Genomic DNA, 24,194 nt, shown 5'->3' on the forward strand with positions numbered 1-24,194 from the left:
TGGGACCTAACTACTACTTTTTAAGGCGTATGATTTAGTCTACCTGTGGCCTTGCATATTCCTTGTTCAAGATCAGCTGCTGATTAGGCAAGTGTCTTAAGAACCCAGGATGGATATAGGTTCTCTCAGTGCTTATCTGAGTCCACCCATCCAGGCGCTGTACAGGGTCTGGACACCTTTTGCAACACTTCTCCCATCAGAGGCCCCAGTGAAGAACGGTGCTGGAGTTGGAGAACTGGGAGTAAAGTGGTTGTGATTTGACAGCTAGATTGGGTGTCAGTTTGGAAAACCATTGAAGGTTCATGGTTTGTTCTTGGCATGTTTCTGGGTCTAGTTTCACTGAAGCACCATGGAATTAATGTGCCAGTTATGTTCTTGTGAAGGAAGCCGAACACACTGTGTGAGGAATGGGAAGGGAAATAAATGCCTTTAGCTTTAGGTGTCATTTTTGCACTGATCTGTAAAGAAGTGTCCAGACTGGCTTGAACCTCTTGAAGATTCACAGACGTTGTCTGTAGCTTTGATCTGTCCATATGCAACTCTGGCGTCCAGCCTCTAATAACTGCTGATTGTGCTTCACTTTGCTGGTTCCTCTTGTTGCTTTTTTCCCAGCATGTAACGGGGCCAGGCCCAAGATTTCTCTGTCTTGGTTGGTGGGGAGGCTTACTTCTAGCCATGCTTGCTCTGCTCCTCTAATGCAAAGCACAGCAGGGCCATTTCACTCCTTCTGCTAGAACTTGAACAAGGAATATGATATTTTTTCTAGGATTTTTATAGTTCTATTGTAATTGTTTAATGCAGCCAATATGCAAAGGCATCTGCTAGACTCTTCCATTTAAGTTTTCTACTACTGTAAACTCAGGGTCAAAATTGCACTCTGGAAAAGATGGAACACTGCTGCTAATGTGATATGTACTTCTGGGATTAAAAGAGACGCAGTTGGACTAGATACGGCCTCGTTGGGCTTTATGAAATGAGTGGTACCCCACTATGTGGCTTTATCCAAAGGAACAGGCTGGTATCTTTGATTAAATTTGATACTTTTATTGGTTTGTCTATATATAATAGACAACAAATGTCTAGTCAGGCTGACACTGGTCTATGAAGTCAAAATGCTCTGCATACCTTGCACTTGTTTCGGTGTATATTGTAGCAGCAGGAGGAAGGTTGTTCTGCTGAAGAATATGGTCAGGACTGAATGTTAGGACACACCTACTTCTAGCTGTTCTTGTCTGCCCTGGGTGCCTAAATATTTCTGGAAAGATATGCAAAAAAAAAACCAAAACCAAAACCTCAGCAGCTTGTTAGTTGTTGGCTGGAGGGGCCAGAGGAAGACTTTCCACCACCTGGTACTTCTGAGGCTTGTGCTTTTCAAGCTAACTTGAGATCTGCTCCCTCCGTGACCTCCCAGGAGCAGTGTGAGGCTGGCAGCACATCTGCCTGTGACATCACGCAAGTACAGCAGAAAGAGCGGTGAATCCCATGTGCTAAGGCTTCTCCCATTACCAGAATACTTCAGGACAAGATGCTGAGACTGGGGTAGAACGAGGAAAAGAGCAGAACTGCTAGCAACTGCTAGATTTAAGGGATGAGTAAGGTATGTGGAAATAAACACTGAGCAGTGCCCACAGCCAGTAGCTGTACACACAGCCACAGGAGATCAGGGACTAAGATTGAAGAAAAGGTTATGCACAGCTTTTCTAGCAGAAAAGGTCCCGTTGAGCATCTTGCACTGTGGAAAAGGTCATGCCAGTTTAAGGCAGCTCTATCTCTAGATTTGCAACTTAAAAAACCTGCAGGTGTTGAAGCAAAAGCTGCTTGCAATTAATGTTAGGGATAAGGTGTCTGAACAAGTCCTGACTTGGTTCTGCTGTGGCTCAATGAGGAATGCTGAAGCCAACAATATCCTGCAGCTTGTTCCACTGACTTCAGCCAACTGAAGTGCTGCTCTGGTATTCTGCGTCCTGTTCTCAGTGAATTAGCTCTGTGCCTCAAACTTCTCTGGCTAGGGCAGGCTCAGTGGAGGTGTGGGAGTGCAGAGTGTTCTTCTTGAGAGGAGCACGTGGTGCCCTGGTGTGCTGCTGACTTCTCTACTCCTTCTTCCAGTTTGCCTGCTCTACCTTGTAGCTGTGATTTGTACCTCGCCAAGTGCTGCCTTTGCACTTCCCGGCTTTGTACTCTAATCCTTGTCTGTACCAGATGAACTCTCAGCTTGTTCTTGGCAAAGCGAGGTGGGTGCTGTTTTGAGGGCAGTAGCTGGTAAGCCACCTCCTGGGATATGCTTCAGTATCGCTGTGCTCAAAATAAAGGGTATTTTTTGGTAGGATGCCTACCCTGATCTCTAGCATTTAACTTTAGTAGATCTCCAATACCAAAGTGCATCTTAAAGGAAAATGTACTTGGGCAAAACAAAGACTTTTATTAAATGTGTGGCATCCTTGTACCAAAACAGCAGCTGTCCCAGACCAACAGGACTTTCCCAGGTTGAAGAACAAGTTTAGGAATGCTTTTGTCCATGTGCTTGTTTTTCTTTTTCTTCTGAAGTGCTTTGTGGCTCACTGGCTTTACCAGCATTTCCAATTTCTCCTTTCAGGACATCTAGCAATGTCTGAGAACTCTCCAGAATCTAGGAAAGAGATAAACAATAGCATATTTTTACATAAACTAACTGTTTTCTCTTATGAGTTCCCTTTGAATTCCACTGATCTACCTTGCAAGAGGGATTCTCCAGCCCTTATGATATCTAATTCTCGGTGACATATCGTCCTAGCTCACTGCGGGAATATCTGTGGAGGAATTTCTCTGGTTTGTGCCCATATTCTGAACACAAAACACCTTAAGCAATTTATTTGTCTTGGAGCATGAGGCAGAGAACTTCCTGAAGCAGGCTGTGGGGTGAACTTTAGTTGGATTTTTTTTTTTTTCCCCAAGGGAGATGTTGATACCTGGGCTTTAGATCAGTATTAAATTGTGCTCAGCTGACCCAGTTTCAACTGTCTTCCACTGCTAAAACTGCACGCTTTATGTTTCTTGCTTGAAGACTAACTCAACTCCACAATGACTTTAAGTCAGACTAAATCTTTCCTTTTATTTGTTTTCTCCTATTTTTAGCTTATTTTGTACGTAATTTAACATTCCCATTTATTATGCTCTAGGAAGCAAGGCTACAACAGGTTTAGATCTTGCTGCCTGTCCATCTCACCGTTTTAGTTTTAACGTGGTGGACAATTGTAACAAAATGGGATAGTAGGGTTGTAGTCCCCAAGATCATTTACGTTCCAGTGAACTTGTGGAAATCACTAAGTGGTCAGAGAAGAGATGAAGGTAAGTGCCCCACAGGACGAGACACTGGTAGAACATGTTGGTGCGATCTTGCCAGCTTATCCGTGGAAGAAGGTGGAGTCCTGCGACTGGGGAAGGGCAAGGAGTGCGATTACAGACGAGACAGACATCCACAGGAAAGGAACTTTGTTACTAGTTTCTGTTCGCAGGATGGCTGCGTTCCCTCTCCTGACCACCTCTGCTTTTTACCTACTGTGACTGTTTTGATTTCAATAAACATGAATTCATTTGTAGGTTGGGGGGTTGTGACTTGTATCTCAGGGAAGGTTTCTTTTAAAAGGTGGTGTTTGTTCACATAGCTTTACCACTGAGTTTCTAAGCTGTTAAATTTTTATGTGTTGCCCCGTTTGGGGCAACCTATTAGATCTTGAAGTAGATTGAGAAAATAGCTCCAGCTTTATCTGAGATGTAATTGTTAGACGAAAGTACTGGCTTTGGGTGATGAAGAAGATGTGATACAGAGTGGTTGATCACATTCAAAAAACAAAAGGGAAAAGAATTTAGGCTGTAGCTAATAGCTACAACTAGCTTTTGAACCAAACAGCTCCTTGTTACCAACAGAGGGAAGATCATTGCTTATCTGAAAGCAGGCTGGAAGGATCCTTTTATTTTTTTAAAAAGCTGATGGGTGTGTAATTCAGCTGTTACCCTACACAGCAGGATCAAGCAGTCCCTGCGTAGCAGAGTTTAAAATCTAGGAAAAGTGAAAGGGTAAAGCCATCCCAGGAACCAAAAAACCAGTAACAGCCCTTGCACCGTTTGCTTCCTTCCCCCATTTACTGGTCCAGCATTTCAACTCTTTCAATGACATTGTTCTGTTAAAGATGGAAGAAATGACATTGGGCGAAAAGAGTGTCTGGTAGGTCAACGGCTCTGTCATCAGCTGCTTGTTCCCTGTGTGAATTCACGGTCTGCTGGGTCAGTGTGTCTGGTTCCCCCAGAGTGTGGGTGTGATGGGGTGTGAGATGGCCGGGCTTTTTTCGGGGTCCATTACCAAGGAACATTTTGATGTATTTTGACAACATGCTTTAGCTGCACCTGCGGTTCTGCTCCCCTCGCCCTGAGGCCCTGTTACACTTCCCGGGCGCGGCCGGCGGCTCCGCGGGGCTCGCTGCCCGCCCGGCAGCGCTGCCGGCTCCACGGCCGCAGGCGGGGCGAGGCCCCTTCGGCACCGCCGCCCTTCGCTTCCCCGCGCTCGGACAGCGCAGCACCAAACCCAGCCCAAGCCGCCCCGTTAAGGCGGGCTGCCTGTGCCGGAGGCCCCGTCCCGGGCGGCGGCAGGGCGCGGGGGTCCTTGCCGTAGCGGGTACCTTGCTGTAGGCCGCCTCGGTCTCGGCGATGGTCCTGTCGAGCTCGCCGCGGGCGGCCAGGTGCCGAGCCAAGCTCTCGCCGGTGCGGGCCAGCCGCTCGGTCAGCGCCCAGAGCCGGCGCTGCAGCCGGCTGCGCTCCGCCTCCTCCTCCCGGATCCGCTCGCTCAGCTCCTCCCGCCGGGCGCGCAGCTCCCCCAGTCCTGCGCGGCGGCACGGCCCCGTGAGCCCCGGCTCCATCAGCCCCGGCCGCGCCGCCGGCCCCGGCCCCGGCCCCGCTCACCCTCCTGCAGCGCCGCGTTGTAGCCCCGCAGCGCAGCCCCCGGCCCGCTCATCGCCCCGGCCCGGCCCGGCCCTGCCCAACGTCCCGCCGCGCTCCGCCTCTTCCTGCGGCGCGGCCCGCATGGAGCCGCCGGCGGGCGCGGGGCTGTCGGCCGCCTGGCACACGCTCAGCACGGCCCTGGTGCCGTCCGCCGCCCTGGGGCTGGTGAGCGGCGGCGGCCGGGCCGGCGGGCGGGGGGCTGCGGCGGCGCCGGGCCCGCGGGGCGGGAAGGCGGGCGGGGGCCCGGGGGCGGACGCGCCGCTCGCTTCACGCCGCCGCCCTGGGCGCTCTGGGCCCTTGTCGGTGTCGAGCCCGCCGGCCTCCCGCTCCGCCGCCCCCGGGGTGGCCGCAGGCTCGTCCCCCGGCTTGGCCGGTCCCGTTGGGGCTGGTTTTCGTCGCCGCGGCGGGTCAGGCGGGAGAAGCGCCTGGAGCTGGCGGCGGGGGAAGAGGGGAACGGGGGGGTCTGGCGGTGCGGCGGCTTGTGTCTGGGAAGGGCCGTGGGGATCCGGTCGTCGTCCTCTCCCTTGTCACAGCGGCCAGGAAAACGGGCATCGCTGCGGCTCTGCTTGCTGGTCGCTCTCCGAGGGAGCTAACGTCAGCCGAGGAAGGTTGTGCCCTGCAGCCTGGCGTTTTGGGGACCCCAGAGGGGCTCGTGACCCTCCTGTCACCCTCCTGGTGCCTCTCAAGAACCACATCCCAGCCAGCCTTGGGTCCTGCAGCAGCTGCCAGCAGCGACGGCAGTGGCCGGTGTTCGGGTGTTAGGCCTGGGAGGTGGGCACCTGGCTTCCAGCCGCAGGCTGAGGCCCCCGCGGCTCCCCATGGAGGGATGGTATCCGCCTGGTGCTGTTTGACGGCAGAGTCCTTGTGCATTTGATCCCCATTCTTTGAGAGGAGCTGTCTCTTCTACCGCAGACCCTCCTAGAGAAGGCTTTTTGTGTGCTTGACTTGGTATCCCCTCTGTTTTTCAGGCAGCTCCAAGGTCTGAAGCTGTGGGGCCGCTGAAGGATGCTGACCTGCGGGCAGCCCTGGACGTGCTGCGGTGTTACGACTTGCATTCGATCGTGGAGGAGTGGTTCATTGAGGTGCTGCAGACGGACCTTCAGGCGAATATAGCTCCCGAGTTCTGGAACTGCATTGGCCAGTATGAAAACACAGCTGAGGAGCCCCAGTGCTCCTCGCTCCTTCTGGACGCGTTTTGTCTTCTCAAGTGCCGCCTGGACCCCTACCTGAACAGCCTGGAACTTCTGGAGAGGTGGACCAAGGCAGGCTTGCTCCTGGGGACAGGCGCTCAGGTGCTACAAGAAAAGGTCTACACCATGTTCAAAGCTATCCTTTTTTTCTCCACTACCAAGTCCTTCCAGGAAATGATCCAGCAGTTCTACAGCCGCACTTTCAGGATATACATGCGGCAGTGGAAGAAAGGAGAAGATGGAATGAACGAGTGCGAGAGCAGCATGAGTGAGACTGAGCAGGAGAGCGACACGGAGGAGGGCGGAGGAGAGAGCCTGCTGTGCGCAGGCTGCAGCAGCAAGAGGGAGCAGTGTTGGTGTCCCAAAGCCATGGAGCAGTTTCAGCAGCTCAATGACATTCTGTACGTAGGTTACGGGGTGGTGGCTGTCACCCAAAACAGATGATCCGGCTGGGGAGCAGCAGCAGGTTTTCTTGATATCTGAAAACAGGAGGAGTTACGTGTGAGGTCAGGCTGTGTCATAGTACTGGCTAGAGAACTTGACACAGGGTTTCTGCAGCTGGTTGTTGAACTAGAGCAGATCTTTAGACAGAAGGTTCCTCTCCCTGGACATGCGAATATCTTCCTCTTGCTCTAAGGCCTTCTGTCCACAAAGCAGCACACTCTTCTAAATGAAAAATCTTTTGATGGCTAGAAAATAACGTTTAAGGAAGATGGGATAGCAGTAGTGTCATGTGTTATATATGTAGCACATGTGGCTATTGCAGCATTTAAACTAAGAGTTATGTCTGCATCTGTGGACCACAGAGGGAGGAAGGTGCCTTCAGATAGTTAGATTTTCTTTATTTGCTTGTGCCTTTGCTTCCATACGCTCTGAATCAAGTCACTGTCTGTGTCTGTAGCCACCGGCTGAATTTGCTGGAGAGAGTGAGCGCCGATGCTGTCACGACCATCTTGCACCGGATGATAGAGGAGAGGATGGAGCAACGATGCAGGGGGGAGTACGAGCACTCCTTCCTGAATGAGTTCCAGGAGGTAAGGCAGGCATGCGGGCAGCGAGGGCCCTTCCTTTGGAGATGTGCAGCTGCCCCCATTACTGGTTTAGCAGCTCAGGCTAAAAGCAGGTTCCACCTGAAAACACCTTGTCCTGGGCTGTGACTCCCACCATCCCTGGCAGAAGAGGTGGTTAAAATGCCCCATTTTGATTTAATGCCACAGGGGAAGGTTTGCTCTGGCCTGTGCCTAATGGACTGTTGTATTTCACCTGGTGATGGCTGTAGTAATGAGAGAATTTCTGTGGTTCCGTTTTACAAACTACAAGAACATGTAGTGCCACCCAGCCTGCAGAGAACCCTCCCTCTGTGAGGTGGGCTCATAATTTGAATCTGTGTGGCTGTTTTCTTTCTTCTTTCCAATTTTTCAGCATCCCTTTAAAATAGGAAGCGAAGATGGGAGGTGATATGCTGGTATTGATCTCACCAGTGGGCCACATATAGAATTAAAATCCTACCCAGCTGTTTTCCTGCTACTTTAAACCACATTTGTGTTGGGCTGTTTATCTAGTATTACCTTAAAATGAAATTCTTCTCTGGGTTATGGCTCTTCTGGGATACAGTCCCAGCTCTACGCTCTTTATTCCTCGATGCATGACCTTGCCGTTGCCTGTGTTGAAGAACAATGCGTGAAGTCAGGTTGCCATGCAAACCAGACTTCTCTCAGTGGTTGTCCTAGTTTCCTTGCTGTTTGCCATGCTGGCCTTTCTTGTTGTCTGCAAATGTGGGCAGTCATTTTGTATTTACTTCCCTTTAGTTGCTGCGCAACACTTTCTTCATTGGACCTAGTGTGAAATGCTTTTGGGTGACCTGACGATTGTTTAAGGACATTTTAAGGGCACCAGAGAAAATGCAACTGCATTCCACTTGTCAGACGTTGCAGAAAGTCCCCTTGCTACCCCCTCTTCAGAAAGGCCAGTGTGTTTGGCCGCAGAATATTGGAGCATGTCAGAATTAGGAAGGGACAATTTAAAAAAAAAAAAAAAAGTAGAAGTGGTATCCAAATTGGGAAGATATTTCAAAAGAAGAGAAAAAGCACAAGCCTGGCAAGCTAAAGGTAAAATAGGAGAAGACTGAGAAGCAGCTTGCTAAAAGTACAGCTGCTGACAGCAAACCCCCTTTTCAGACACACCAGCAGCAGCCTGTAGTGTCGGTCACTAATCAGGCTGTAACAGGGCACTCAGAGAAGATAAATTCATGGGGAAGGATGGGTTGGTTTGATAATAATTGTTTTCCTTAAAATTGAGTTGCTTTGCACCAGTTATAGTCCTTTCCTTTTGTCCTGTAGGAGAATTCTTTATCAGCTTTTCCACAGTTTTGCCCAGATCGATGCTCAAGTGTTCTATAGTTCTCAGGTTCATCCTGCCTTGTAATTAGCAGAACTTGAGCATTTCTTCAGTGTTTCCTCAGTCAAGTAGATAATTAAAAATTAACATCAGCAAACCAGACCTTGACTTAGCATTTTTGTTTCAGGCTGTTGGAATCTGGTTATCAAAAATTGTTAATATCTAGTAGCTATTAGTACTCAATTACTATCCCAGGAAGTACCACACATTTGCCAGCTTAAAGGGGAAATTTGAAAAAAGCATTTCTTTTGAATATCTGGATATTGTAGTTGAATACCTTTGAAGTTTGACAATTAAACACTTCTCTGTAGAAAACTAAATCTCAAATGTAAAAATTAACCTTCTGATGGTCTGTGTTCAGGTTTTTATTTTATTATTTGGTGGCTAGGCTGGTATTTGAGGTCTTGGTTTAAAGTGCCTGAGTTTTGTTATCAAGAGTATGTCTGTGAGTCCGTGGGATGGATTGCTTGCTCTTGATTGATTTCAGGAATCATAGAAATTTTGGGCCAAGGATGGTGTCATGGGCAGTTTGTTCATATTCTCATAAAGAGAATAGTTCTGCACGTATTGAATGGTATGGAATTCTGCAAGAATAGAATAGTCTGCAAGTTTTGAATATACCCTATCCTTTTTGGAGCCCAGCACCTATGCACAGTATGTCTTCTCATACACATCTGCATAGCCTATATCCTGTACCTTTAGTTAACGTTCATATTCTTTCAGCTAGGTTTTCCCTGGCTATAACCCAGGCTGGGTGCATTTGGAGAGCAGCTGGAGGTAATGCTGCCCTTGGCTGGCTGCTCATTTTTGCTTCCTCTGGTAACGGCTGGTGATGGGGTAAGCGTGGGACGTGGTTGTGCATCCAGCCCTGGAGTTCATCATCTCTGTGCTCTCCCTCTCCCTGTGCAGTGGATTGAGAAAGTGATTGGCTGGCTCAGCAGAGTTTTTCTGCAAGATGGTCCTTTGGCACGTTCCTCTCCAGAAGCTAGCAGCACCTTGAAGCGCTGGCGGTGCCACGTCCAAAGGTTCTTCTACCGCATCTACGCCAGCATGCGCATTGAAGAGCTATTCAGCATTATTCGAGGTAGGTGTAACCCATTCAGTGTTGATTCACTCTTGGGCTCGGATTGAGCTGTCTTCATCTCCTGATGTGCCACGCTGTCTCCTCTTGCCTTCCCGTGGAGCATGGCATTGTTTCTAATCACTGCTTAGTCTTTAGATTTCCCAGAGTCAAAGCCGGCTGTGGAGGACCTCAAGTTCTGCCTGGAAAGGACTAATCAGAGGCAGCAGCTCCTCAGCTCCCTGAAAAGTGCTCTGGAAATGCGACTTCTGCATCCTGGTGGGTTTTTCATCGCCATGTATGTTACAACACTGTAAGGAGCCTGGGCATGAGTGGGGATCTGCTGGGAGCCATCATCTCATTCCACTTTTGATGACTGAGAGGCAACCAGGCTGTGCGCATCGTGTGCTCTCTGTGTTGGAGTGTGCATGGGCAGCAGTAGCTGATTATATCCTAGCTTCTTTTTGCCTCATTTTTCCAGTATGGTGAGGAGCTGAGCTAGAAGTTTAGCTTTGGTCCAGGTAAGTAAAGGTTTCTCTGCTGTGTGTGGTCTGAGCTCCTAACACACAGTCTGGGCTCAGCTGGTTTATAGTAGTCTATGAGCCCGCGTTTGTAGTTGCTACTGGTTTCAGAGACGTACGGATCCGATCTCTCCCTTTGGCTGGGGCAGTAGGGCAGCAAGCCCTTTGCCTCCAGCTCCATAGATTGAACAGAGGGCTTGGAGCATCCAAGCTCCTTGCATCCAAGCTGTTAGTCTGTGCTGTGGGACTCTGACTCCCTCTGCCCCTCTCCTGTAGGAGTCAACACATCCGACATCATCACTCTCTATATCTCGGCCATCAAGGCCTTGCGGGAGCTTGACCCCTCCATGGTTATCCTGGAGGTCGCCTGTGAGCCCATCAGGAAGTATCTGAGGTAAGAGGCTTGCGGGGCAGCCTTACGCATCCCCTCTCCCTCCCGTTCCCTTCACTTGCTCTGTTTCTCTTGCCTGTTGGCAGGACTCGGGAAGACACAGTGCGGCAGATTGTGGCCGGTCTCACGGGTGATGCTGAGGGCTCCGGTGATCTTGCAAACGAGCTCTCGAAAGCTGACCCAGTGACGCTGGAGAATGGCCAAGAGAGTGATGATGACATCTCAGAACCGGGGGACTGGGTTCCTGACCCGGTTGATGCAGATCCAGGTTAGATGCCAGACCAGAAGTCCTGGCAGCCCGCTGCTTTTCCCCAGTGGCCTGTAGTCTTGAGCAGCTCATCTGCCAGTCCTTTAGAGCTGAGCTGGGGCAGGTCTCTCTTAAACTTGCACTGTGGTCTGCTGGATTTCACTAGGAAAATCAAGTTCCAAACGTCGGTCCTCAGACATCATTAGTCTGCTGGTGAGCATCTATGGCAGCAAGGACCTGTTTATCAATGAATACCGCACGCTTCTGGCTGACCGGCTACTACATCAATTCAACTACAGTGCTGAGAGGTGAGGTCCAAATGCCCAACCCCAGGGCTTTGCAGGTAAAATCACCTGATAAAGGTGTCCTTCAGACTCAGTCCTATGAACAGCTGTTTCTGGAGCCAGGAATGTCTTTGGCCATTTCCTCTGCAGCTCTGGGTTTGCATCTAGAATTTCATGCTCTCACTTATTCTCGGGCTGCTTCCTGCTCAGTCCTACCCTTGGCTTGCACTAATAGGGCAGAATGTAGGAAACTGGAGGCCACCAACATCCTCTTAGCTCCATCCCACATGTTCTGCTGGTCCTCACAGCCTGCACAGGCTGCTTAAGGTCAACAGAAAGTGTCAAAGTAAGAAGGGATGAAGCATCAGGAAACCTCTGTTGCAAGCCAGCTATGTCGCTTGATTTGACAATGGCAGTGGTTTTCCTTTCAGTGAAATGCAGCTAGTGTGAGCCACGTCTGGGATGGGCAGTCTCAGGCGAGTGGCTCACCAAATGCTGAGCTTGCACGGTGTCGTCAAGGGGGATGGCTAGGTGCTGTGCTCGTCCAAATGAAAGGCATGGGAAGGTCTTCAAAAAGCTGCTGGCATACGGAGGATGTGACTGTTCCGCACCTGGATGCTAGGATGTGTCCTGCTCACATAACGTGCCTTGGAAGGCTTCCTAGGAAGAGCACCCTTGTGCCAGGGACCAGATTTTTTGGCTGTGTTGCAAGGGGTGGAGGCCAGGCCAGCCCAGTCTGAAGGACCTGTGTCTGATCCGTTGTTTCTCTTGTCAGGGAAATCCGCAACGTGGAGCTGCTGAAGCTGCGGTTTGGCGAAGCTCAGATGCACTATTGTGAAGTCATGTTAAAAGTAACTTTTTTTCTAAATTCAAGTCCTGAGTGTTTGAGCTCATTGGGGAAGGGGAGGGACTTGAGGAGCGACATAAAAAGGGTCTTTTAGGAAAGTGGGGTTCCCAGAATCCCAGCGAGGTGGCTGATTTGTGACGGGCAGAAGTGCATTCAAAATCATGTCTTTTTTTAAGCCCTGTGGGTTGGGTTATTGATTCTGCAAGATGGTTGCTCTGGTGCTGTTGTCTCTCCTGCCCTTCCTGCAATACAGTGTTCTGGCATTGAAGAGCTGGGCTCTTCCAGCTCCTCTAGGGTTGGGACTCTGGAGTTTAATTCACTTGGAGCACTGTGGGAAGAAGGTAAGTCCGGAGGGACTCCAGCGTAGGCTAGTGCTGAGCTGTAAGCCCTTCTGCAACCTCCCCACAAATGTTTCTGAGAATATAGCAGACTTCCTTAGTGGCTAGTAGACACAAATGATCATGTCCTTTCCAATGTCCCCATCATCATTTGGAGACAACGTTAGTCACCCTGTTTAAGCTTCTAAGGGTTAGCACTGACTTGGAAGAGAAGGAGCTGCCTTAGCTTCCTCTGCCTTTTCCAGGATATGGCTGACTCGCGACGCATCAATGCCAACATCCGTGATGAGGAAGAAAAGCTCCCAGAGGAGGAGAGGCCACCATTCAGCCTTGTTGCCGTTATTCTGTCTAGTGAGTTCTGGCCGCCACTGAAAGAGGAGAAGCTAGAGCTTCCAGAGCAGGTCAAGGAAGCCATGGAAGCCTATTCTAAGAAGTATGAGAAATTAAAGGTGAGGCAACCTTTACCCTCCTTAGAAAAGGTGTATGATGTACAGACTTTGTTATATAGCATGGTTTTTGGAAAGTCCCCTTTAACTTCCCTTGAATTTTAACTGCTACTACACACACACTGTTACAGTGGAATTAGAAAGTCCTTCAGCTTTGAATCAGGGTTAGAAGCTGTGCTAGGTTAATTGTTGCTGAAAGAATGACTTACCTCTTCATGGAGTGCCTGAGTTGCAGTAGTGATTCACAGAATCACAGGATGGTGGGGGTTGGAAGGGATCTCTGAATATCATCTGGTCCAACCCCCGTGCCAAGGCAGGATCACCTAGGGCAGGTTGCACAGGAACGCGTCCAGTTGGGTTTTGAAGGTCTCCAGAGAAGGAGACTCCACAGCCTCTCTGGGCAGTCTGTTCCAGTGCTCCGTCACTCTCACAGTAAAGAAGTTTTTCCTCATGTTGAGGTGGAACTTCCTGTGCTGCAGTTTGTGCCCATTGCCCCTCCTCCTATCACTGTGCACCACTGAAAAGAGACTGGCTCCATCCTCCTGACAGCCACCCTGCAGATATTTATAGACACTGATAAGGTCCCCTCTCAGCCTTCTCTTCTCCAGACTAAACAGCCCCAGGTCTCTCAGCCTTTCCTCATAGGAGAGATGTTCCAGTCCCAGACTGCAGTTAGGGAAGAGAGTTTTCTAAAATGTGCCAATGTTTGTTAGTTAAATGGATACTGAGGTGGAAGTTCTTGGCATCTAAGTCTGGTCTAAGCTTGTCTGAAGTTCTATAGTAGTAAGAATGACATCCTGTCCCTGTTGGGCCCCTCTTCTTCAGTGCTTTGGCACTTTCCTCCCCTGTTTGTCCTGTTGAAAAGCAGTTCTTTTAACATGGTCTCATTTTAAGATTCGCTTTCAATCTGGAATTAGATGAGTGTTGCTTCCGCTTCTGTCTGTGGTCTCTCCTGGGTTGTTTCATTCATTTCTGGAGGGTCGCTGGACTCCATGTTAGGCAGTTCAGGTGCAAGCATTTTCGGTCAGTTTGACTGTGGCTCAGACTGAATCCATGCCTTTATAAACAGCACAGAAAGGAGGAAGAGGCACATGCATACCAAACACAAGCAACCGTGCAGTATTCTTCTGTTCTCCAGGCACTTGATCATGGCAGTTAGAGAAGGCTGAGGAGCATCTTGCTCTGCACATACAGAATGGGTTGGAAGCAGGAGCATCTGTTTGGAAGTCAAGGAGAGATCCAGGTCACTTCCAGAACTCTGGTCCTGGCTTTCTCATCTTGCAGCTTCTTATCTGGTGGAGTGATGAATGAGCATGGATGGTTCAGATCTAGCTGCCATGCCAGTGTAGTGTCTGTGTGCACACACAGGTGGTTCTTTGCAGCCAGCACGAACATAATTTGGTGTCTCATGCAGATGTTCCTCTTTGCCTGTCCACTTGTGCTCTGACCCCACTTCACGCTTGGTTTTCTTTATCCTTTCTTGAACTTGTTCTTACACACCAGGTGGTACATGCCATGAGGCTGGGAAGCTCATAGCTGTAGACCCTGTCTCTTCTCCTGCTGTAGCAGATGACTTCTGTGCCCACAAAAAATTAGTTAGGAGCGGATGCAGGAGGAGATGCAAGGAGGGAGCAGCATCCTTGAGCATCCTCAGTATTCAAAGCAAGCAGCACTCTTTTCACATCAGTGTCAGAAGAGATCACTTCTCTTTTGAGAAAGTCCTGCCTCAGATGAGTATTTTCGCATAGGAGTTTGTCCTGAGGGGCCCACTTGGTCTTCCAGTGTTTCCTCAACCTGTGCTTACCCTACCAGAGAGCTGAGTGGCTGGCTTTCAGACAGGAGAGGGGCACTGGTCTTGGGCAAGGGCTGAACAACAACTTGTGCTGAGGAGGCTGTTTCCCATGAGGGGCCAGGGAATGGCTGGGTGGTGGCAGTGCTGGGCGACTCGTGAGGAGGGGAGCAGCTTTTGTGTCTGGTAGAAGTGTATGTAGCGCAGCTGGCCCTGGTGGTAGACGGGCGTTTGCAGCACTTAGGGGTTCCTGTTAGAAGATCTGCTGTGAGCAGCTGCTTCCTCCTTTTCCAGGCCATGAGGACCCTGAACTGGAAGTACCACCTGGGCCTGGTGAGCTTGGATGTGGAGCTGGCAGATCGCACCCTTTCCCTGTCCGTCTCTCCTGTGCATGCCGCCATCATCCTGCACTTCCAGACCAAGAGTGAGTGCCGTGGCAGAGGCAGCGTTACCACCCATGTCTGTGCACTTCCCGTGGGTGGGTGGGAAAGGCCACGTTGCTCAGGTGGCCGAAGGCTCTGAGAGCTCTGGCAGCAGGACCAAGACCTGGTTCATGGCCGTGGGTCTACCACGGGGCTCAGCCCGGTCTCCAGCTCTCCTAGGAGACAGCACCCAGCAGGACCACGGCTCAGCACCCAGTCTGCTTTCGGGCAGTTGCTGCACACCACTGCTTGCTCCTGGTAGTGGCTCCCCAGCCTTCCTCATCCTCTTATTAAGTCCTGGCATGCTGGAGGTGGGCAGGTGTCCTGTGCTTTTCCCTGATATCCGTGGTCTGTGCCAGGTACGTGGACACTGACAGAGCTGAGTGAAGTGCTCAAGGTGCCCCTGACATCGCTGAAGCGGAAGATGACGCTGTGGCTGCAGCAGGGTGTCCTGCGTGAAGATCCCCAAGGCACCTTCACTGTGATTGAGGAGGAGCAGAAGGACCAGGTGGAGAAGGTTGTTCTGATAGACAGTGATGAGGAGGGGGACTCTGCCATGGCGTCGCAGGCTGACCAGAAAGAGGAAGAGCTGCAGGTACCCGTCCGTGTGTCTCATCTGCTTGCAAAGCTGGCAGGACGATGCAAACATCCCTTGCTTTTGGTTTTGGGCAATCTGATTAAGATGATGGATTCGCTTTGCACTTTGCATTTGCATTTTCCACTGCAAGTGGCTAAGTCCAGCATGAGGGGTTTTTGAAGTAGGTATCTCTTGGTTAATGCTCGCTGGTGCAGGTGCTGGATCGCAGTCTTCCCTCCAGAAAAGTGCCCGACTGCTGAGCCAGGCAGCCAGTTGGTCACCTCTAAATGTGTTTTTTCAGTTTAAAAAAAGAAAAAGTCTGAGACATGATTTCATATTTTAAAGTACTCAGAACTTACTTGGATTCACCCAAGCAGCGCTTTTTGGCACTTACACTGCCAAAAAGGCTTACCCAGCACTTAGAGCTGGACCCTTGCCTTCCCTGTGTTGTGGTTCCTAGAGACTTCCAGTGCTTTTCCTGCCCGTATGTCAAGTTGTGTGTGTGTTGTGCCACTGTGCAGCACAGAGGTGTCATACTGGTGTTTATCCACTGAGGGTCATGCACGTACTGCATGTCAAATCCTGCTTTCTAGCTGTGTGTCCCAACACCTGATGTTCTCCGTGGATATTTCCTGTTTAAAGACCACATGCTCACAGCTGAGAGCAGAACGTACTGCCAGCTACAGCCCTGCTCTGCTTTTGGGATATGGGATGCTAAAGCACCTCTTTTCTTCGTGGTATAGATGTCAGTGTGGTTTACTGTTGCTCATGTGTCCCCCTCTGCAGCTGTTCTGGACGTACATCCAGGCTATGCTGACCAACCTCGAGAGCCTGTCCTTGGAGAGGATTCACAGCATGCTGAAGATGTTTGTGATGACAGGCCCAGTGGTTACAGAAATCGATATACAAGAGCTGCAGGGTTTCCTCCAGAAAAAGGTCCGGGACCAGCAACTCATCTACTCCGGAGGCGTCTATCGCCTGCCCAAGAACTGCAACTAGACTGCAAGTGTCCCTGCTGTCCCCTCTGCGTCGCTTCTCTGTGCCTGTGCCCACCGCCTGAGTGCCACCCAGCTCTCTACCTCCTGCTGGGTAGTTCTTCTGCTCTGGGGGTTTGCCATGCCCTCTTCCCCCCAAAGGGTGTCCTTTTCCACATGGAGACAGCTCAGCAGCAGCCTGGGCCATGCACCCCACAACTTCTGGGACTGGGCCTGCTCCCCACGTTGCTTTTCCTCCCATGCGTGAGTGTCTGGGCCTGCTTCAGTGGTTAATAAAAACCAGCAGTCTCCTTTTTCAGCTGGTACCAACTCTTCTTTTCCTCTTGGCAGAGCACTCTTGGCATCAGCCTTCCCACGCTGAAGGGGCAGGCAGGGAACTCCCTCGTCTGCTGGGCACCGTCCCCCTTTCATTGGGTCTCCATCTGTAGCCCTGGGAGGTTTTGGGAGGGGGGCTGTTGGCTCCAGCTGCTGTCTGGGTCTCTTTGTGTGGCTAAAGCAGCATCTTGCAGCTGACTGTGATGAGCAAGACCCTACACAAAAGCAAGTGTTCCTGCTGTCTCCTTTGGCTTATGTGGGAGGAAGACTCCAGGGTCTGCTTACCCTTTTTTTGGGACTCTTAAACTGTGTGGAATAATTTTATTGTGGGATGAAGAACGCTTTAGATGGATGAGACGTAGCAGTTCTTCAGGGCAAGCTGTTTAGTCTCAGAGGATAAGTGGATTATCCAGGCACTGGTAGGTTTGCTTTACTATGGCACGAATACACGTCCCCCTTCTAACGCCATGGTGGCTGCCCTCGAGGGTGCACCGTCCTGGTGCTCCAGCGTTAGGGACAGCGCTGAGATCGGCAAGATTGGGTGGGATAATCCCTGAGCTCTGGCCCCAACCTGGGAATCAAGCAGTGGGTTTCAGAACTGTATTCTCTATCCACTTAATAGCACTCAGGCTTCCTGCTTTTTGGGTGGGTTTTGCTCATTAGGAGGAATATGCTGGGGAAATCTGGCTTTTACTAAAAATCTGCTTTCTGTGGAGCAAAGAATGAGTTTCCACAGTGCAGGGAGTCTTTTCTCTCCTCTGCTGAATCCTCTATCCCAGTCTGCGGGCACTGCAGCAAGCTGGAGTTGAGACACCAAAGGGCATCATTGAAACACTGGAGCAGCCCTGGCTGTGCATCCAGGGAGACTTGCGAGACATAAAAAACAACCTGTATTTAATACTTAACCTTGTTTTTCAGTGCCTGAAGGCCCAGAAGCCCCACGCTGTGGACATCCTTCATGCAGCCACAGGCAGTGGAGTACGGTGCTTATCCCCTCCTTGTGCACATTCACGTGTTCTCTGCGGGTGAGAGCACGTGGTGGTGTTTCCCCGTGGCACTTTACTCCAGGCTGGTGGTGGTGTGGCACTAGGAGCTGGTTGGCGTGTTCGACTCTGAAGCTTAAAATGTTTCTTGGGCTGTAGGGCCTCTGGTAATGACTAAATAAACCCCAATCTGTGAACGTGTAGGATATTACTGCAGGTAAAGCCAAGAAAGATGAACAGCAGCTAATGCCAAATCACAGCAGGCAAGGGAGGAAAATCCATGCGAGAATGTGTGAGGAGCCCCACCAGACCCTGCTAGGACACCCGGCTGGATCTGTTGTCCTTTGAGGTTGGGTGGGGTGGCCAGGACACGGCACTGGCCTCGTCATTGCTGTGCCCAGCATGGGATGTGGCTGGGGACGTCCCTCGGAGCCGCACCTGGGGCTCGCGTGACGAGGACAAGAGGCACAAAATCGTGTTGCACTGCATGCAGCTCGTTTAACCCCAGGCGGAGGTTCCTGCTGCCTGCTCGGTGCTCCTGGTGGATTTTCCCTTGCAGAAAACACCTCCTGGGGACTCCTCCATGTTCCCATAAAGGCTGCTCAGCTCCTCGTGCCCTTGCTCAGCTCTTGCTTAGATCCTCACCCGCCACTGAATAAATCAAAGCAGCCCACGAGTGCCTGGGCTCCATCCACAACCCACGTGCCCTGGGAGGGCGAGAGGGAGCAAGATGTGGGCAGGTTGTGTGGACATCCCTAGAGGACACCTCTTTCCTCTATGGGCTGCAGATGCAGAACCCCAGGGCTGTGTTTCACAGCTTCCCTTATTTTATTGTGTTTAGTTTTGTTTTAGTTTTTCAGGAAAGAAAACTGTTTGAGCACATGGAAGCCTCTGGAAAGGTAGGCAGCTGCGGGGCAGCGGTCAGTGTCTGCCAGCCGCGGGCGCCGGCGCTGCCCGGGGTGTGCCACGGCACGTCCCGCTCCAGGCGTCGTGGCTGACCATCGAACGTCTGGGTGCGCTGCGGCCGCGACGGGGCGGGGAAACGTCTCCTTTTGATCTTTCGACATCAAAGGAACCGCCAGCTTTGCAGCCAGGGCTGGCTGCTGGGGCAAGGAACACGCTGTGAGTGGCTCCAGGCCCGGGCTGGTTCTGCTTTGCTTATAGATGCAGGAAAATTTACAGAAGCAACAATATTTATTTATTTCTGTAGGGGTGCAGGTGGATACATTCCTCCTGTGGTCCTTCCTCACCACCAAGGCAGGGTGCTGCGGGGCGGCGAGCGTGTCCTAAGCCGCACCCTGTCCCCGGCAGCGCTCCCAGCCTCCCCGTGATGAGGGATGCATCCAGCCCTCCCTGCCATGCCCAAAGCCATGGCGGTGCTGTGGAGGTCGCAGCGGGGAAGGACACGGGACGAGCGTCTTTCCTGCCCGGACTTTTCCCAGCTGCCCTGATGGTGCCCCATGGGATGGGTCCATGGGGTGTGATGAGTTTGTTTGTCCTGGAGCTGGAGGGTGAGTGTCACCGCTGCTGAGGGCACCCGGAGCTGCTGCTTCTCCCCACAGGAGGTCCCGGCATGGCTGAGCCAGAGCCACTGGCTGAGTCGTAGTGTGGTCATTTCAAAGTGTTACAGTAGGAAAAACTCTGGTTTAACGAGCGTTTCAGCTTTTACGGAATGTGAAAGTCTTAAAATTAATTGAAACAAACTCGCAATGCAATTTTTCAGCTTGAACAGAGAAAGATGGGGAAAAAAAAAAGGCTCTTCCCTGTGCCATTTGCCGTGCAGCCGCGTTGCTTCAGGCTGGAGCTGCATCTGCTGGCTGAGGCAAAGCCCCGTCCCAGGTCCCTCGCCTTTGCAAATCACTTCCACTTCTAAAGGAAAGAAAGAAAAAAATATTTATAGCTTGAAAATGCATGTGAAATCTCACTTCCTTACTCCTTAGGTGCTTGGAAGTGGCTTCAGTTCCTCCGGGGTGTTTCACAGACGCCCTTGTTGCACGATACAAACCCTTTCTGTGAAGGCTCCTCTAGGTGGGAAAGCGTTACGGTGACTTTGATCGCGGCTTGTGAAACGAGTCGATGTTTGTGGCATCGCGGGGACACCGATGCAGGACGCTGCGTAGGTGACTGTGCTGCCCGCTGCAGGAGGAGCGGCTGCAGGCACTTGCTGCTCTCCATCTTTTCAAATTATTTCCCAAATTATCCATTTTTTCCCCCCAATTTTCAACTTTTTTTCCAAAGCAGTGTGACCCCGAAGCCTCCCAGGTGCAGCAGCGCGTGCTGCTGGTCCCTGCCCTCTCCCGACGCCGGCCCCAGCACCCATCTTGTTGCCGCCCTGGCGCTGAGCCCGACTGGTGCTTCACGGCACGACCGCGACTTTCCCGGCAGCCCCGCAATGCTGCCGAGGCTGGCACGTGAGGGGGTGAAGCTGCCAAACCCATTTTTCTTTGTTTTTTTCCTTTTTAAAAATTGTTTTAGTGAGGTGGGGATAGAGCTCAGCTGGAGGAGAAAGAAGCAGTGGATTTAAATAGGGGTTTAGGAGCGTTCCTTGAATAGCTTTAAAAAAAGAAATCAGATACAAAATCCTCGCTTCCCTTCAAAAAGAGTGATCGCCCTCATTTACCTTGGTCTATTTATAAACTGTTTAGAAGGGCCATGATAACCCAAGCAGGATGCGGTGTCCCTACAGGGGATGTTCCCCGGCCCATGGATAAACTGTTTGGGTTATTTCGGGCGTGTTAAAGCGGGGCTGCTTACAAAGGTTGGAAGTTTTTGCTAAGAAGTGAGATCGGGAAGACCGTGGGGTTCAGCTCGGTGGCCTGAGGACCAGAACCGGGCTGGGGAGCCACTGAGCTGCTGCTGGCTTTAGGCTGAGCTTGCTGCTGCTCGCGCTTCTTGCTGCCGCGCCGGGTTTCGGATGCAGGAGGGCTGACGGTGCGGAGGGACCCTGCGGAAGCGAAGGGCTGGAGCAGCAGCAGAAATTTGGGGCAGATCAACGCAAGGTGGGTGATATAAAAGGAAAAAAAACCCCAAACACAACCCAAAAAACCCACCCAGCAGCCCAAACCATCGCTAACGTGGCCGTGGAGTCGGGGGTGGTGCAAAAAGGGCAGGTCGGTATGTGGAAAAAGGACTTCTGGGTCTGGAAATGACCAAGAATGGGGGGGAGCGCAGCTGCCTTCGCCCCACCACAGCTGTGGGGCCGGACCCTGCACGTGGCCGTGGCTCCCACCTCCCGCCTGGGCTGCCGCCCACCGTGGGAAAGATTATTTTACTATATATTTCTGTTCTTCCCTTTTTGGGGCCGCAGGTCAGAGCTCGGGGGTTTCTGTATCCCCACCCCGGTGGTGTTTCCCCTTCTCCACTTGCAGTGTCGGGTCCCTGCCTGCTCCCTGCCGGCTCCCTGCCTGCTCCCTGCCAGCTCCAGGCTTTGCATCCCTTATGTATGTGTGACCTCTGCACCCATCGTCCTGGCAGCTCCAAGCCCATGACTTTTTCAGCCTTGTTTAACCGCTTTTTTGACAAATTTCCCCCTTTTTTTCAGAGTTTCTCTGGGTGAGGCTGGCACTGCAGGTATGGGACCCCCCCGTCCTGGCGCTGCCAGGGTTCACTCTGGACCCGTTCTGGGCTCTGGGCACCCACAGCCCCTTCCCCAAGGGCCCCGCCGGCCCCAGGGGTTCACTTGCCTTATTCTGGCCTCTGGGGCAAGCAGAGGGGCCGGGTGCGTTTGCACGTGTCTGGGATGCAGCTGCTGCTAATCCGGTGTTTTGGCTAAAGAGGTGGCATTGCAAAAAATGGAGGAAAACCCCAAAATTGTTGTATAAGCTGGTGCCCAGCAGCAAGGGGCTGTGCAGCGGCCCTGACCTCCAGCGATGTTTCTGGTGGGTACCAAAACTGGGGGTTGCCCATCACCTACAGATCCCCAAACCAGTGGGCCAGTGGGTACCAGCCAGCGCCTGGTACCAAAATCGCGGCTCGGAGGTCGCCGCCTCCCTGTCCCCAGGGCTTTCTTGCCACTTCTCCCCCGGGGTCCCCGTGGCAGGGCAGAGCCAGGGGAGAGGCCGTGCTTGCACAGGATTTGCATTCGCGGCTCTGGAGGAAGGGCCGTGGCCCCCGCGCCGCTCCCCGCGTGGGGCCGAGCCTGGGGGGTCCGGCCTCGGCGCCGGCAGGGACGCAGGGGACAGGGCTCGTGGCCCCAAGGTGAGTGTGGGGGACTGGGGCCGGGGGAGAGAGGGGCTGGCCCCAGTGCGCGCCCCCCGGGCCCGGCACCAGCCCCTCCCCGCGTGCGTGCAGCCCTCGCCCCGTCGCGTTGTCCCAGCGCGTGCGTGCGGCCCCCCCAGGGCCCTGCCCCAACGCACAGGCATGGCCCCCCCGCTGCCCGGCTCCCACGGGGTCCCCCCAGTGCTGTGCCTGCCCCCCACAGCTCCCCCATCGCGCTGCCTCGCTGCCCACGTGTGCCCCCCCCATTGCACAGCCCTCCCCATAGCACACGGGGCCCCCCAGTGCGCTGCCCCCCACGCATCCCCCACCCCATTGCATTGCCCCCACATACAGCCCCCCCAATTGCATTTTGCCCCACTGCCTGCATGTGCCCCCGCCCAGGGATCCCCCCCCCGGCGCCCAGCAGCACAGCAGCCTGCTCCCTCTGCTTTGGGGTGCCAGAGGTCCCCACAGCCCGGTGGGGGGGACGCAGCCCCCAGCCCGGGGCCGCGGCAGGGGCAGCAGCAGCAGCAGCACGAAGGCGGTATTTTGGCCAGGAACATGAGCAGGGGCTGTTTTCCCCAGTCCTGTCCCCCCTGTCCCCACCTGCCTGACGGGCCATGCTGGAGGGACATCCCCACGTGGGGATGTGGGGGCCAGCGATGCCCGTGCCCCGTCCTCCTGCTCCCCCCAGGCGCCCCTCTGGCTTTTTTGGCAGCCCCAGACTGAGACGATGATTTTGGAATCTGGTTGACGGTGACACCGCGACGGCGTCCCCAGCTGCAGGTGCCAGCCCTGCATCACCCCACGTGCATTGCCCCGCCACCCCCACGGGCACCCCGCGGCTGTGCTTGGCCCCCCCAGGTTGGGCGCGGGCTGGCGGTGGCCGTGCCACCCCACTCGGGTCGCCATCCCCACGCGCCATCGAGCTCCCCCAGCACCATGGGGGGTGCAGGTCTGTCCCGTGTCCCCGCCGTAACCAGGAGCTTGTCACCCTCTGCTCTGGCCGCGGTCCCAGCATCTCCCTCTGCCCCTGCGCGCTGCGAGCCCTGTTTCCACCCTCCCTTGGCTTCCTGCCGCGTTTCGGAGGCTTCCTGCCCCCCCGGGGTGCTGGGGCGGCTCACGCTCCTTCCTGCTTACAGCAATACATCTTTTTCTGGGCTGTTGAGGTTTGCCCACAGCCTTCGGGTGGTGGCCGGGAGCTTCTTGCTCCTCAAATTACTTCTCTTAGGGTTTTTGGGGGGCATTGCTTTTATATTTTTTAATGGCGTTCAACTGCACTGTCTGGAGGAAGCTCTTCCCTTGCAAAAACCTGAATTAGCCAGAAAAACATCTCTTTTCACAGCTGCTCCCGAAACACCCGCCCAAGCTCCTCCGGAGGGGACCTCCAGCTCGGGCTCGGCCCCGTCAGGCTTCCCAACTCTGAGAGCAGCTCCCAGCCCTTCCACGCTGGCGGCCGTCCTGCGGCTGAGATCCTGTGCCTTCGTGACACAGAGATCCCCACGTTTGCAAGGATTTGTTAGGCAAATCCCCCCTCAGCCGCAGCGCAGGCATGTCTGGCCGCCTGGCACGGGGCCGGGGAGACTTAGTGGGTCCGGGCTGGGGGGACCCTGCTCAGACCACCCCCTCCCCATGGAGATGCAGGGACCTTCGTGTGCAATGCAGCCAGGGTGGGAGCTGCGATGCTCCAGAACACCCCAAACTGTTTTTTTTTTCCCCCCTATTTCTGGTCCTGGGCCGCCACTATCGCAGGGAGCAGGTTCCAGCTGGGATTTTATCCAAAAATAGGAGCTTGGCCAGCAAGAGGTTGCTTTGGGGCTGCTCCGGCTTTGCTCAATTGCCTTGATTTTCAGGGAACAGCCTCGGGCGGGTTGTGCAGGCGCAGGTGAGAGGCGGGGGTGTTGGGGGGGGGTTAAGGAAGGTTGAGCTGCAGGTGGAGGCGAGGAGGAGCCTCCGTGACGAGCCGGGGCACTGCCGGGTATGGAGAAAACCCCGCTGCTTCCTTCTCTCTGCAGCTGGTGGAAGAAGTGGTTTTCCTCGGGGAGCGTTTGTGCAGTGAGGGCTTGGGGTGCCCACGCCGAGTCTTCCGGAGGCCGGTCCCGCAGCCGCTACGCAGCCTGGCCCGGCCGTCCCCATGTCCCGTTGCCGCGGGGCCGGGGGCTGCGATGGGGCCAAAAGCCTCAGTGGGGTCGGGACGGCCAGTGGAGCAGGAGCTGCTGTGGTG

At 53.1% G+C, this 24,194-nt stretch overlaps 2 protein-coding genes across 2 annotated transcripts; one reads left to right on the forward strand and one right to left on the reverse strand.

Moving 5' to 3' along the window:
• Positions 1–2,234: 2,234 nt before the first annotated feature.
• Positions 2,235–4,984, reverse strand: LOC309412060 (uncharacterized protein; the record flags this gene model as incomplete). The annotated part of the gene is made up of 3 exons (XM_082008855.1): positions 2,235–2,626; positions 4,653–4,852; positions 4,933–4,984. The coding sequence occupies 3 exons, from the start codon at positions 4,982–4,984 to the stop codon at positions 2,498–2,500; spliced, it is 381 nt and encodes a 126-aa protein (XP_081864981.1). The 3' UTR covers positions 2,235–2,497.
• A 68-nt stretch (positions 4,985–5,052) lies between these two features.
• ANAPC2 (anaphase promoting complex subunit 2) lies at positions 5,053–16,590 on the forward strand (the record flags this gene model as incomplete). The annotated part of the gene is made up of 13 exons (XM_082008854.1): positions 5,053–5,136; positions 5,940–6,562; positions 7,063–7,195; positions 9,468–9,642; positions 9,778–9,897; positions 10,416–10,533; positions 10,617–10,798; positions 10,944–11,085; positions 11,837–11,912; positions 12,492–12,695; positions 14,776–14,905; positions 15,263–15,498; positions 16,267–16,590. 13 exons carry the CDS (start codon positions 5,053–5,055, stop codon positions 16,477–16,479), a joined length of 2,436 nt encoding a protein of 811 aa, XP_081864980.1. The 3' UTR covers positions 16,480–16,590.
• Between the last annotated feature and the right edge of the window lie 7,604 nt (positions 16,591–24,194).

The sequence above is a fragment of the Phaethon aethereus genome, assembly GCF_964289735.1.
Source record: "Phaethon aethereus genome assembly, chromosome: 20".
Taxonomy (NCBI): domain Eukaryota; kingdom Metazoa; phylum Chordata; class Aves; order Phaethontiformes; family Phaethontidae; genus Phaethon; species Phaethon aethereus.